We start from the raw sequence: 15,301 nt of genomic DNA on the forward strand, positions 1-15,301 counted from the left end.
ATTTCCACTCAAGCCAGCAGAAGTCAGAAAGTCTAAATCTTTCAGAGAATCCAGTTTTTACAAGAAATAAAGTATGAGGAAACAACACCATATTAAGGTAGACTACACAAAGATGTCTTGAATTTTTGCTTAATAAATTTTGTCTTGCTTATGAATGCTTTCCTTTCTGGCTGAGCACTCATAACAGCTGCCTTCTCAACCAATTTGAGAAGTTAGAAAGTAGGATCTGCAATGGATGTGCTCAATAGTAGTCTTTAAGCACAGAATTCAGAATTTCATATGGCAGAACAATAAAAGGTCTACTGAGCATGCACTCTTAAGTTAGCATGTACTTCAAATAGTTTTAGCTTTCCATGAAACAGACCTATCAGTTGATTATAAAATATCCACATTTTATCTTGATTATTCCCCATACTTAATGCTCAGCTTTTTCTTCTTTTTTGATTTCGCTTTTCATTTATTTTGGCTACAGCTACATTAAGCAGCTTGTTGGTTTTCCTTCTGTTTAGATTTCATATTGACATTCTTCTGTCTGGGGATAAATTCAGCTTCATTAAACTTGGGCAGCTCTGAAATCTTTCAGTAGCTTGTGTGCTGTGTTGATTTTTCACTGTTGGATCTACACTTAATGCTATTTGGAGCATAAGACTTTGAGAATGTAATGCTTTGTGTTTATTCTTATCTTCTCTTTCCACCTAATATCAAAAGCAGCCAGCTGGGGATAGAAGGTTTTCATATTTCATTTTCATCTGTCTCCAGTTCCCTCATTTGTAAATGAGATCAACATCTTTTTAATTAATCAACACTCTTTCAGGTTTCAGACTAATACAAATCACTTAAATACATGACCTCTTGAAAGCGTTGTACTGAGCTATATCTGCCACAGGGCTTACTGTGGCATTAATCACAAGAATGGCAAAGACCACTAACATGCAGCTTGTCTGCAGACAACAGCACTTTGCAGTATAAAAAATGGCCACTGAGCGAACCTCACTGAAGCAATTCATGAGGCAAGAGTTTCACAGCAAGTGGCAATGCCTGTCCTTGTAGAAATTTGTGCTTCAGAGGCTGAACTGTGTCTGTCCCCAGTTTCACCTCAACACATCAGTTGTGGTTGATGCAAGAATTTTTGCCAAGACCAAGAAAGAAGAAGTATGAATACTGAGTTTAGTAAGACGAACACTTACTGCTTCACATTAACAGTGTTAAGGTCTGCGACTGAGGAATACAGATTACAACTGGCACATAACTCTACGTATAAACTCTTTCTTATAAATGTCTCAAAAGTTGTGAGCAATGCACCTACTCATATATTACACACATAATATCTGGCAGACAATATCTGAAGGAGAATTCATTCCAATAAAAATAATTTATTTCATAGAGCTCTGCCTTCAAATAATATTCCCCTACTCGAAATCACTGCCTGAATGATCAGTTATAACTGGAAGTTTTATGTTTTCTGGCAGTTGAATTTCTGTTTCTGCCCACAGAACAGATGCAGTATGACCACACTGTGACACTATTAAGTGCTTTGGGTTTTGTTTTAAAACTGTACATTCACCCTTCACTATGCTCAATGAATTCCTGGCCAACTGTAGCCAAAGGTTAATTAAAGGGATTAGTGATCTTTCTGGTTCACATCAATTCATTTACTGTGAATGTCCAGGAAGAACAGTGACATCTGACAAAACATTTTAGGACCCAGAACTCTTGAAGGTAACCAGGCCAGAGATTTCAAAAAATACTGGCAGCAGTGATTACTAGTTCTATCAGCAGTTTTGTAACTCTCTGCAGTAGGCCCTATCTCACGTAGCTTACTTTCAAATATTCCTGCTTCTTCCCTCACTCTCTTCCTATAATCTGTATTGAAATAGCAAATAACGGAAATTCACATTTCAACTTACGTGTTCTCTCTGAATTGGTTTCCTCATAACTTTGATATTTGACCATTGCTTGATGAATTGGACAACAATAAACCTTGTCACAAGGCAAAAGATCACAAAAGTTCACATCAGGAATCCCGCTGACGGTTTGTGTGCTCTGAGAAATTGTGCTTTCCTGTAATGCTAAAGAAAATACGACATAATTCTCACCAGTGCTATGTGTCTATTGGAATTTATAACAGCCTTTTATTTGCATGCAGATTGGCAAAGATACAGTACCTGCTGTAGTGGTGGAGGGAAAGAGTACAACAGAACTTGAGGTATTGCTGATGGAGAAAAAGAAAAACAATTCATTAAGAAATGGTCTTCACAGTTCTGGACCAAAACACATTGGTCCGCAATCCAATATTAATTCTAGCACTTGTTCAACTACTTGCCTGGAAACAAGATGTTTCTCAAGATATTTGTCATGGATGCTAAGTACATAAAGGGTCGATATTGTCAAAACACTGTAAAAAGAGAATTTTTCTGTTAATTCACATCAATCTTCTAAGTGACACAGCGATAACACCTTGCCCAAATGCAGTAATGGAAGGGTTAACTAGCCAATCACTTCCCCTTTAGGAAAGGGGAAATCTCACTGAATTAAATATTTTTTAGATTAAGTACTTGCGTACAGATAAATTCAAAACAAACTATGGTTATTTTTTCCATTGCAAATAGAATCAAAACATCAGTTCAAGATACGTGGAGAGATTGTGAGCCACATCTTTGAAACAAAAATGGCAATCTCAATGTCTCAAGTAAATTTTCTTTCCAAGAATCCAACATCACAAGTTAAATTTTCAGAGTGACAGAAGTGCCCATCACAGTGGGAGGGGTAGTTTAATTTCACACATCAGAATTTGTACTTAGGCAAAGAAGAGTTGCATAAAATACAGAGCCTCACAAGTCTGACCTGTAGCACGAGCCACTAAGATGCATTCAAGGTGCATCACACATTTTTACATGGACAGTGATTAGTTGTACGTGTGCCACACACAGACCTCACTTTCCTAAAACAACTTCAACCTTGACATATGACCAGACACATTCACTATTAATTTTAATATACTGTGTTCTTTAAGTAGGAAGGATGATAGAAAAAAAAGAAATCACATTTTTCTTTCTGATGAAACTATTAGAAAGGGGGAAGAGAGAAACAAGGCAACTGTTGATAATTAGTTGTTACCATAGTGCCATAACAGCAACCAAAGCTAATACAGTCACCCGGAAAATCTTCCTGGAGCAAGAATCTTTCCTCTTCGATATACAAACCTAAAAAAAGCATGCTTGGTCAGGTAAAGAAATAAAGAAATAATGCACTAGTCTGACTTTTTCTTTCAGAGGGATCATATGCACCATTCTTAAATGGTGGTCAACTTCTAAAGCAAAACACTTGGGCAATGACAGGCTGTCGAAAAGCATGAATGTGCGCACTATGGATAGTCAGGGGACACAAACATTACACAGAAAGAAAGAATGGATAAAAATGACAGCTCCTTCTCTTTTCCTGCTGCCATTTTTCATGTTCCACAAGAATTTAAAAATCAAATGAAGAACTCTGTAAGCAGTGGCCACATCTGAAAGATGAGCAGCTTTCAGTGTATGATTAGACCTCATTAAACCAGAGCTGGTGTAAATGCAAAAGAAAGGTACTTTTCAGGCAAGTAGAATGAGTTTAGGTCATAGAGTATTTGATTGTTCTTACAGATCTAAGAACATTCAACCTCTTATTTTCTCTCACACTTTGGCACTGACAAAGCAAGACAGGTAAACGTGCACCGAATCAGCTTAAAAAAGGACCTAGCATCCTAGGAAGGCTGTCCTGAAAGAGATCAACCTGGAGATATTCCCTAACTCATTCAGTCCCTATTAAAATGGCTCTCTTCATTCTATTCAGGACTGGTAACTTACAGTCATGTAGCAATAGGAAAGACATCCTATTGCTTCAGGTTGTTTCTATCCCCTGAAAGATAGTATTAACAAGTAAAAACAAGACATGCAAACAACAAGCCACAGAGAAAGACTCAACCAAGAAACTGAGCTGAGAAAGAATGATCGCTGTACATACTTCCAAACTGCAACTGCATCATTTTCATGTAAGGCTGCACTGCATCGTGTAAGCTCACCAACTAGCTCAGCAGTTCTTTCCTGATGGTTTCCTCCTGCCATATTGGATCCACCCCATACACACAAAGCATAGGCAAGAAGTAGAAGTGTCTCATACATCTTTTATATCTTAGTATAGGGAGCTTTTGAGCTTCTAGAATGATGCTAAATAATACTAGCTAAGGGATTTTATTGTATTTGTAGAAGCACAAAACTTTCATCTGTAATTCAGCATATACAAAAACTCTCTTGTAGGCATCTTTCACATATTTAGTGTCACTCACCTTGCTGGATTTTGGCTGGACTGATTTTCTCGATGGCAAGAGACTAGTGACTCGACTACACCTGCTGTAAGAGACAAAGCCTCTTTGACATTCAAATGCTTCAGCAAGCAGTAAATGAAAAAAAAATGACATTTTTCACTAGAGTGTCAATGTCGCTTGCTTTGCAATTGTAACATTTAAAAAGAGAAAGGCAGAAAAATCATCAGATTTTTTTTTCAAGAAGAAAAGCATCCAGTTAACTCACTGGGATGTGTGTTATTAGATGCTACATTTGATTTCAAAGAAAAGTGGCTTAGAAATAAGAAATAATCATCACTTTTACTGAAGCAGTAATGAACATATTTTATTGCAGAAGAGGCTCTGCAGACCTCCCTCAGCACTAATTTCCAAGTTGCAGGCTGTAACTGGACAGAATCTATCTCTGATTTACACAACTGAAGCAACTACAGAAATGACTGCAGTGTAACTGCCATTTCACTATTAACTGTGGCAGTGATTTAAAACACAAGAATTTTGCAATTTTTTGCCCAACTTCATTTCTTGAAAGGAGCTGAACTCAACTATCAAGCAAAATCAGTTTTCATTTCTCCCACAGAGACTGTTTTGTTAATTTCTGTGACAATGATCAGAGAATATTCCAGACTGAGGTACCTGACTGTGCTCCTTTCGCTGACTGTTGACTTTAAACTGCTTAACCGTTTCAGCCTGGCCAGTTTTCTGTTCCACTGTTCCAATTCTTCTATTCTGACTTCAAGGCTGTTGGTTAGTTTGCAAAGCTGTTTTACTGCACCTACGTTTTCCATGAAGATCTGATCCTAAGAAGCAAAATGGGCAAAATAATGACAAAAGCAGGTACAGTACATTCACCAATTAGATGCAACAAGCAGTAATGCATGCAGAATTCACCTATGGAAGAACACACTGAATATTTAAAATGCAAACACAATTTAAGCCACTATAAATGGGAGGTCACTTTGACTATAAAACCCATTTGCTAGATTAAAAAATTGCTTGTACTCAATTTGCAGTAAATTGAAAACGAGGACTTACCGAAAAATTTGAAACTAAAGGGCTTGGAGACCAAGGATTTAAACTATATTTTGAATTCATACAGTGCTGAATTTTAAATACTACATCTGTCAAAGCAGGACCTGGCTATTTGATTTGTAGTGTTAGAGCTGAGCATTGATTTCAGAAACCCCCAACAGAATGTCCATCTATCCATTTACCTACAGCCAGGCTCTTTCCACATATAATATGAATTATACAAAAGCAGTAAGATGGGGAAAGATCCAAACCAGAAGGTTAAGCTGTGATGGTCAGATACTGCCTTCTCCTCTTCTGGATGCCACCTTAAACAAAGCTATTACTGGCAGTTAATGTTGCTAACTGTCCCAGCCTATTTAGGCCATAGAGCAGTAAGGCAAAATTAATTTTGCCTGTTGCTTTGTAAATACCTCACACACCTTTCATTTAAAGATGACTACATTCTGCAAAAACAGTATTTTGTATAAACAAAACCAGATCACAGGTATGGTAAGTTGCAGACTTCTCCACTGACAGATGACCTTAACAAACAGCCTGTTTATAAAAGAGTGAGTTCAAAATAACCTTCTGTGCATAGAACTGTGAAAAATCAATCCTACAAGTCAGTCACCCTCATGTCAATTTTACACAGAAGCCACTCATTCCATTCTCTTCAAATCAGGCATGAATTTATTCTGGGTGGCTTCAGGTAGTCAAGAAAATGGCTCACCCTCAAAAAATGAAGGTATACTTTATTTTGAGAAAAACAAACAAACAAACAGATAGGACTGATTAGAGTTTTACTGACTCATTGATGACAAAAATATTCAGCACCGTGAGGTTAAGGAGAGAAGAATAATTCCTGTCCCAAAACATCAAATTTCCACATCATTAAGATATTTCCCTAGAATGTAACAGAGCCCAGTTCAAATATGTAATGCAATGAATCAGTTTTACAGAGCTTGAGAGCTCTCCACAGGCAACTAAGACACAACACACCAGCGAGTACCTTGCTTATTTTGAACAAAAATTGGAATGCAAGGTAACAAAGTTCAAGGCCTCATCATCTGCCTAACTGCAAGGAAAGAGACAAAAAGCACTGTTATACACATGTACTCTTGTTACTGAAGAGACTGAGATATTCAGATGATGGGAGCTCCAGGTACTTAGCGCAGATATTCTATCTGAAACATTAGATATCCCAAAGCTCTACATTCAGTTTACATCTTGAGGTGTTAGGTGGAGCTCTTTCTCATTCCCCTGTCCCCCCTACATCAAGGTCACAGAACTGAATATTCACATGTTCTGCCACAGCTGTTAGGAGAAAGAAGAGAAAGCGCTGCAGTAATGACCCAGCCTTGTTGAAACAGCAGCAAATCATAGAATCGTAGAATGATTTGGGTTGGAAGGGGCCTGAAAGACCATCTAGTTCCAATGCCTTCCTGGAGGGGCAGGGCTGATACCCACTAGATCAGGTGGATCAGAGTCCCATCCAACCTGGCCTTGAGCAGCTCCAAGGATGGGGCAACCACTTCTCTGGGCAACCTGTGCTGCCTCACCACCTTCTGAGTAAAGAAATTCCACACACCTAACATAAATCTCCCCTCTTTTAGTTTAAATTTATTTCCCTTTGTCCTATCACTATCAAACCATGTAAAACATCTAATCCTAGTTCTTTTCTATAAGGATCTATAAATCAGCTATGAAGGCTGCAAATTTTCTAATCTTTCTTTCAGTGCTCTCTCCAGAAAGCCCTTCTCCCCACCTGCTCTGGAGTCCAACCCTTTGGACCAATGCTATGAAATTGCTATCCATATTTTTCAGTGAATTTGAAGTTTTTTGTATGTTCCCTGCTATTGTATGATTTATGATTTATGATGCCGTTTTAATTCATGTAAATACTTCCTGCTTTTAAAAGATTCATACATTTACTAACACCTGATGGCTCCGTTTTTTTCCAGGAACATGACACAAACTGGTTTTGTGCAGGCTGACCTCTTTGTATAAAGCACTGCATCTATTCATAGCACCACACATGAAAGGAACAGTCTAAAGACACATCCCCACTTTCTTGTTCGAGACCATACCTTGTCAACCATGAGGACGTTTTCTATTTTTTCGCCGTTATTAAAAGCGACATCTCCAGCTTCTCTAACAGCCTGAGGTAAAAGTTCCTTCACTTCCTGTGCTATTATTCCTGTTCACAAGATAACAGAAACTAAAGTCAGGAAGTGCAGTGACATACCACTGATCATGACTGTGTATTTAAATTGAGTTGTCCGTCCTACAAGCTGCAAATAGGGCCAAACATACTCTAGAATGTATCTATGGTAGGAAAATCTGTGATTTCATAATTTTTCTATTCTACAGTAGAAAGTCATAAGAACAAAATTGTTTCTGATTTTGTACTTCATTCTTGTTACACCTCTGGAAAAATTATCACCTGTCTTTAATAATTGAAATAGCAGCTGGAAAAACACCAGAAATGCTCAGTTTAGGCACTTCTAACTCACAAGAGAAATACAGAAAAGTAAGCAACTGTAGTATTCTAGAAATTAGGATGAAATTTTAAAGGGCAGTAGGGCACAATGACTAACACTGGATGTAACTGAAAACTGGCAACAGAACTGACTGAATACCTGTTTCATGAGTATTTTCTATTCCCATAACAGATGCAAATTCAGGCTTGTAGTTGTATTCCACCAGCCTCATTTGTGTTATTCTTCTCAACTGCTCATTTGTATCGACCTAGTTGGACAAATACCAAGATTAATGTGTTGAAGCACCAAGGATAGTAGTGGCCTTTAGGACTTCACTGACATAGCAACAAGCCTGATATGGTCGTTTAGTCAATCTCAGCATCAAACAATATAAACAGTGTTCCCATTCCTCATTAGCAGAATGCTATTTGTATTTGTATTGCCAGCTACCCTTCAGTCTAAAAACTGACATTTACAGATATCCCCAACTTCTACAGGCAGGCTCCCAAAGGCCGCTGGTCGTGGCTCTACTGAATCTCCTTAGGCCAGAATTTCAGCACACTCAAGTTAGAGGCACAGCTTTGTGTATCAGAGCAATATCCATAAACACGCTGTGGTGCAAACACAAAAGCCCTAAGTACTCCACAGCCCTTACCTCCCGGATATTCTCTTTTGCTCGGCTGTCAGATGGATGCATGACTCTGCCCATAACTTTTGCATTTCCACAGACAACCAGTGCTTCGTCTGGTGCATCTGTGTTAATTCCTACTCGACCGTGACAGACTACCGTCTCTGGAACATGTCCTCGCTGCCACAACACATCACTGTCGTTCTCAAACTGCCCTGGGTTAGATGCCTGCAAGAAAAAATATGTATTTAAAAATACAATATAGCATAGATGTAGGTATTGCTGTATTCCGCTGGGAATTTGGAATAACTAATCTTTAATGTTGCAATTGCATTCATGAGGGGTTTTTAAAACATTAACATAAAAAAACAGAGTGGAGTCAGTTTCTGCTCATACAGCACTTGCTTTGTCCCCTGAGTTCTTTTTTATTACCACAGTAAGCTAAATTATCAACATTTAAACCTTTTCAAATTTTAACATAACATAGCCTCCCTTGATTTCACAAACATATTCAGCACTTTCTGAGAGCTTGTGCTGAATAGATCAGAGGTGATCTTGCTTGAATTCACAGGATCCATAGAATAGATGCTCCAAACCATAAACATCACATATTGCAGATTCCGCAAATAACCCTTGAAAACAAGTAAGTGGAAAAAAAGTCCGATTACATTGATTAAATGGCAAATTACAAACTTCGCTGTAAATCATCTGTGGAAAGGGATTGTTTTGTTCTCTGTTAAGATTGCACCAAGTACAGAGGAGCCTTGCTCCTCAACGGAAATACTGAGACAAGGAGCAGAAAGGGAGGCAGAAAGAGGTAGTGAGGTCACTACCCCTACACTGCCTTTTCACAAGCATCAAAACATCTGCAGGGGAGTCATGATCATGGAGGAGATTGGGTTTTATAGGGCTTAGATTTTCTTTTTGGGTCCATTCTATTTCCTGCAGTTGTTTTGCAGCAATGTAACAGAGACAATCACATAGCCAGAACTGAAGGAATGGAGAACGGTGGCTCAGGGAGAGAAGGGCATCCAAAACCTGCCCCGGGGCTTCAGCTTGATGTACATTCCTTTTGACAATAGGACCAATGTAAGCAGCCCACTCCTGACCACCACCCCCACCTGAGAGACCACAGTTGATACCCTGACATAGAACAGGATGGAGGAGCCAACCTGACTTAAAATTAACCAAGTAAAAAGAATTAGATTTATTTTTAACACCGATCCACCCCCATTCCAGTTCATTGCAGGACCCCAGAAAAGCAGTTCCGCCAGCATGACTGAGGAGGAGTGTGGAAACAAGAGCAAGAGGCTTGATAGGAACAAAAATGGGTCAAGCATTGATCATTCAACACTGTCCCAAAACGAAATGTACCTAAGACCAAATGGCCCAGGAGATACGTCTTGTTGTGGGCATTTTCACAATAAAATACACACATGCACAAAAAGGTCACTAAATCAAAAGTCATTTGACATTTTGAGCAATGTAAGTCTTACTAATATGCCACAAAAAGAAAACAGAATGATGATATATTTTTTAATTATTTGTAGTTTGGAGCTGGTAGAAAACAAGGCTTAATGAAACAGGTGGGAACAAAATTTCTTTCCAGTAGAAATTCCCGCAAGTTACAGCTACCAAATGAATTTTGCTTTCATTCAGAAACTGAGCTACTCAAGTGTAAATTACATTCAAACCCTGTTTGCTCGGCTCTACAGACCTACAAAGTCTACACACAGCAGTTGCTGGAGAGAACACCATCTGGAAACACAAATCATGACAACTATCCATTTAACCAATTGCCATTTTCAGTGGCGGATCCAAAAGTAAACACATTTTAAAATTCTCTAAACCACTCCACAGTGTTCAAAAGGAATCCACGTTAGACATTTCATGTCGAGCAACCAGCGTCTTCCAAAGAACACACACACACACAATTGTGTATAATTAGAAAAAGCATTTGTTTTGAATAATCAATTTTGTTGATTCATTTATTCCTTTTATTTTTTAAATGTTGAATTGGCTCTTTCAAATTTGAGCCTGACTGGGGGATGATTGCAACAGGAAATTTGGGTGTATTTAAAGTCTCAGGTTTTCTCAAGCCTTTGACATCTACAATGCACCGTGTTGTGCACTTCTCACTGTTTGCCTCAATTAGAGCATGATCTGATATGCCTGATAACCACTATTCAGATGGTAGTTACGTTATGTTATGTTTCAGGGTATAAAGGGCCAGAACAGGAGCCACTTTCTCCAGCAGTGCATTTGTAGAGCTGTGCTCCTTTAAAGGAACCACTGGCTATCTCAAGATCCACTGAAATCCTTTCAGATGCCTGGAAAACTAATTTTTGTTTTAATACTGTCCAGCTTTCCTGTTGACATTTTCACTGCTTTAAATCACAGCCAGTGCTTTTCTTTCTGCTTTTCTGCCTTATTTTTCCTTTGGCTGGAATAGTGGGCAGGTTTGCCCTATCTCATTCACCGTATTTCTTTTAAAAATCTCTGTTCACACATGCATCAAAGAAGCATTCTTCACTGAAATTTCAACAGAATCTAACATTAAAAACTAGAGAAGAATGTGCATTTCTAAATCTTAGCCCAAAATATTTATCATGGAAATAAAAAGAATCCCAAGAAGGAATCAAATGTGAAAATTCAATGGCTTTCCCACATTAGCAGGGAGACAATATTTGTAACGTTGCCAAATTCAGAAAAATTCAGAGGAGAGCACTACTGTGGAAATTAATGAACAAAAAAAAAAAGAAAAGAAATAAACATACAGAAACAATACAAACACAGTGTGTCAGTGCACTGAAATGGAAGAACACACAGCAGCGGCCAGAACAACAAAACTCTTTACCACACTAATGAAATTTCAAACTCTGCTTTCAAAGCTCTCTCGAAGCTCCACTCACAAAGGGCTCCAGGCTTTATCACTTTCCAAAAACCTAACCATGGCTCCAGGAATGAGTCTTGTGGCACAAGAGGCATGGCTCAGACGAAAAAGCAGCCAATAGTGAAATGGTTTGAAATTCTTAATCTTTCTTCAGCAGCCTCCATGCAACACTACACATCCTGGGCACATGCACTTTCTTTCCAGACCCTAGCCCTAAACCAGACTGTAATCCTAAACCTAGGCAGATAAACTGCCACCAAAACTCATCATGAACAACTACACAGAAAAAAAACTGCTAAGACTGAAAATACCTTAAGAACTCATCTTTCTTCAGAAGCCCCTTCCTACTCCAACAGTGCAAAAGCTCTTAGTCTTACTAGACTCTAAGACAAAATTCAAAGCCTACTACTAGCCATAACCAAAACCCCAGAAATGCTCCATGATCCCAACAAGAAGCTCCATGATGGGCCCAAGTAGAAAGGTTTTCTGGACAGCAATATTCTGATGACACTCATATTCTTTTCCTAGACCCTAGGACTACAATTTCCCTCAGCTAAAAGCCCTAAAAATAATCTCCACACTAAAATTAAACATTATCCAAGATAGTGCCCAGATCAGATGTGAAATTTAACCCACAAATCACAGTAAAAAAGAGTGAGAACTGAAAGGTTTTAGCAGTCCTCACCTTCCCCTTGCAGCTCCACTGTACTCAATCACACACACAGGATCTGCACTGTCACCACTCAACTAATCTTAACTGTAGGTAAATCTACATACTGCCCAGATCTGACACAGAACACTACCTTTGGCTAACGTGAAAAATGGGCTAGGACTGAAAGCTTTTGGCAGACCTCACCTCCTCTTTGCAAGCCCTTTTCAGCCCAATTAAGCCCAACAGTGGAGCTCTGGACATTTTCTCGCAGCAAAACCCAAGCCCTAGTCCTACTCCTAGGAAGCACCTAGATGCAACATGAATCCCCACCTAAGACTCACAAGGAAAACAAGCCAGAAATGAAATCTCTGGGGAACCCGTACCAATCTTTCACAGCACCAGGAGAATCCAACTCAGTATGGGGCTCTGGGCTTCCTCTTTCAGCAAACTGTAACACAAACCAGAGAAAGTGCCCTGGTCCAACAAAGAATCCTGTCAATGGCTCACACAGAAAAAGAGACAGGTTTTTGCAGCCTTCACCTTTTCTTTGCTTTTCATTTTCAGCCCAAATCACCCTGCGTAGGCTTTCTCCCTTTACAAATGCTAGCCCTAACACTAATGACTAGGTTCAACACAGACCTGCACCTAACACCAACACACAAAAGGGGCTGGGACTGAAAGCATTTGGAAGCCCTTACATTCCCTTTGCAGTGCCATTAAAACCCCATTCACAACAGAACTCTGTGCTTCCTCTCTCAACAAACCCTAGCCCTAACCCTGGACGAGGCCCAGATCCAACACAGACTCCCACACACAACTTACATGAAAAAGGGGCCTGGAATAAATGTTTTGGAAGCCCTAGCCTTCTGTTTGCACACTAAGGTATGCTAGAACTCTATGGTACCTCAGTTTTCAAACCTTAACCCCATTTTTAGTCAGTGCTCAGGAACAACACAGACCCCTCAGACATGGCTCACACAAAAGAAAAAGAATCTGAAAGCAGCCCATGTATTCAGCTGCATCTCTTCACTTTATTTCTATCTCTAAAATCCAACTGGAACCCTAATCCAAACTGCTGGGAGAAGCTAAGTTCCTGCATGGCTTTTAAATCCTTGCACAGCCCCTCCATAGCTCCTGTTACATTATAGCTATGACTTTTTAATCTTTTCCTAAAGCCTAAATGAAGCCTAAATGAAGGCTAAGGCTGAATATTAAAAGGATAATTTTTTCGACTCCCTTATCCATATAAAGGTAAAAAAAAATAAGAGAGAAATTTTCCCTGTTACTGTTTTGAAACATGTATTACAACACCAACTTAATTAAGAGCTCATACACACAGCAAAGTGCCAGCAATAGGTCTTAATCTTCCCAGAGCTACTCGTCCTTCTTTGCTTGCCCTACTTCTAGCATTTCAAAATCCTGGTAATTACAAGATACCAATGTATTCATATCAGATGCAACTGATATTTTTTCTGGATAATTTTTATTTTAATAATAAATATAATTTTTATGCCCAAGGATCCCTCCCAACAGTCTACTGTCAAAACAGTAAACGTGAAAGCAATATATGTTTCTACCTACCCTTACAATGATCTTTTCAGAGATATTTGCAGACAGCAAGTAGAATTGGTCCTGAGAGACAGCATAAAGTCCAACCACCAGCATGAAGTATCTAATTTGAAATTGATTTAATGGAGAAAAAAAATGAAATAACACTTTGTCATAAAGGGAAATGTTTTAAATACAATTTCTATTACTGATGCATAAAAAGATAGTCAGAATGTTTTTTAAACTTATTTGTAATATGAAAGCGAATATGAAAGTTTTTCCTCCACTCTCAAACATTACACTCTTTCAATCCCCCCAAGTCACTTAAAAGGAACAAAGTTGGTATTAACTGAAATATTTAAGTAAGGATTGGGTTATTGGCTTTTTTTTTTTGACCTCTTCATTATGTAAGGCAACATTCTGGCAATGTTTTCCTGAAATGATCTTTAACCACAAAGATAAGGCATTCCCCTTTTTTGTTTCTTAATTCTCACACCATTCTGTGACTCTAGAAGAGGGGCCTTAAAGCAGATACCCAGTATCAAAGAGTTTGAAAGCAATGAACCACAGATTTGGCAACATGCAGATCCACAAACTTAAGCTCCATGGTAGAGTGGATGTTCTTCCCACTTCCCACACTCTGGCCAATCAGCTACAACAATACCTTTGGTCAGGATTAGGTTTCCCCTTTTTTCTCATATTATTTGCTGTCGTTTCACTGAAATGCAGCCTTCCCAGTGTCACTTTAGTTATCTGATCCCCTGGCAGATCAACTCTGAAACAAGAAAAGAAACAAGATCAGGGAAATAAATGTTTACCTGGCTCTAGCCAGATTTTTTCAAACTCATTAGAGCAGTCTTAAGAGAAACTGACAAATGAAAGCAACAACAGGGGAACTCCAGTAAAAATGCAGCAAGAGTGGTTTTGTGAAAGTGCATTAAAATCACAATGATTATATCAGTGATATAAACAGAGAAATTGCTCTTATTAGTAAGAATCGTTGTTTCTTGGTCTGTTTGTACACGGTCTTGAACATAATAAAACTATATGAAAAATTTCTTTACAGAAACTTGTTAAGCACTGGAATTAGGCTTCTCAAGGAGGTGGTTGAGTCACCAACCCTGAATGTGTTTGGATGTGGTGCTCAGGGACATGATTTAGCAGAGGGTTGTTAGAGTTGGGGTAGTATGGTTGAGTTGATGTTGGACTGATGATCTTTGAGGTCTTTTCCAACCTCAGCAATTCTATGATTCTATATGATGAGAATCTGTTGCCTGCAAAGGGCATCATTTCTCACTATTGGATTTGAATTTGCACATCAAAATAAAATAAATAAATTTTACTGCTTGATGTTTTGTTCATCTGCATCTAATTTGTGTGTTTGAAAGTATAAAATGTACACATTGTGGCACCACTTTTGTAAGTGATTACTAATAACATTAAGGAGTTTGCATGGGGAAAAAACACCTTCCATCTTCTCAGCTGCTATGGGTGCAGATCGCACCATCACCACACATGAAACAACTGACACGCACCCAGATGCATTACTTTTCAGAATGTAAAAGGAATGACAATGCTATGATAGCTAAGTGAAAATCCAGCTCTCTGTCCAAGTTCAAAGTTCAGTTTTGCAGACTGTGTACTGCAACCTTTGTCATAACACTGTCCTGTCAAAGTTGACATCAGCTTATCTTTTTTTTTGCTCTAAGGCTTATTCAATTATTTATAAAGAACACATCAGCTCCAGCAGGAG

General features: G+C 38.7%; 1 protein-coding gene across 4 annotated transcripts in view; it reads right to left on the reverse strand.

Moving 5' to 3' along the window:
- MYRFL (myelin regulatory factor like) overlaps nucleotides 1-15,301 on the reverse strand; it is a 42,655-nt gene that overhangs the window by 10,138 nt on the left and 17,216 nt on the right. For 3 of the 4 annotated variants that reach the window (XM_052668952.1, XM_052668954.1, XM_052668955.1), the window contains 11 exons: nucleotides 14,213-14,323; nucleotides 13,582-13,672; nucleotides 8,483-8,683; nucleotides 7,987-8,095; nucleotides 7,435-7,544; nucleotides 4,973-5,136; nucleotides 4,322-4,385; nucleotides 3,118-3,203; nucleotides 2,324-2,395; nucleotides 2,166-2,212; nucleotides 1,908-2,069 (listed from right to left, as the gene is read on the reverse strand). In XM_052668952.1, the coding sequence (XP_052524912.1) occupies nucleotides 1,908-2,069; nucleotides 2,166-2,212; nucleotides 2,324-2,395; nucleotides 3,118-3,203; nucleotides 4,322-4,385; nucleotides 4,973-5,136; nucleotides 7,435-7,544; nucleotides 7,987-8,095; nucleotides 8,483-8,683; nucleotides 13,582-13,672; nucleotides 14,213-14,323 (1,217 nt within the window). The remainder of the gene's footprint in view (nucleotides 1-1,907; nucleotides 2,070-2,165; nucleotides 2,213-2,323; nucleotides 2,396-3,117; nucleotides 3,204-4,321; nucleotides 4,386-4,972; nucleotides 5,137-7,434; nucleotides 7,545-7,986; nucleotides 8,096-8,482; nucleotides 8,684-13,581; nucleotides 13,673-14,212; nucleotides 14,324-15,301) is intronic. The other variant, XM_052668953.1, reaches the window with a different exon arrangement.

The sequence above is a fragment of the Tympanuchus pallidicinctus genome, unplaced genomic scaffold (assembly GCF_026119805.1).
Source record: "Tympanuchus pallidicinctus isolate F22 unplaced genomic scaffold, pur_lepc_1.0 scaffold8, whole genome shotgun sequence".
In the NCBI taxonomy this organism is placed as follows: Eukaryota; Metazoa; Chordata; class Aves; order Galliformes; family Phasianidae; genus Tympanuchus; species Tympanuchus pallidicinctus.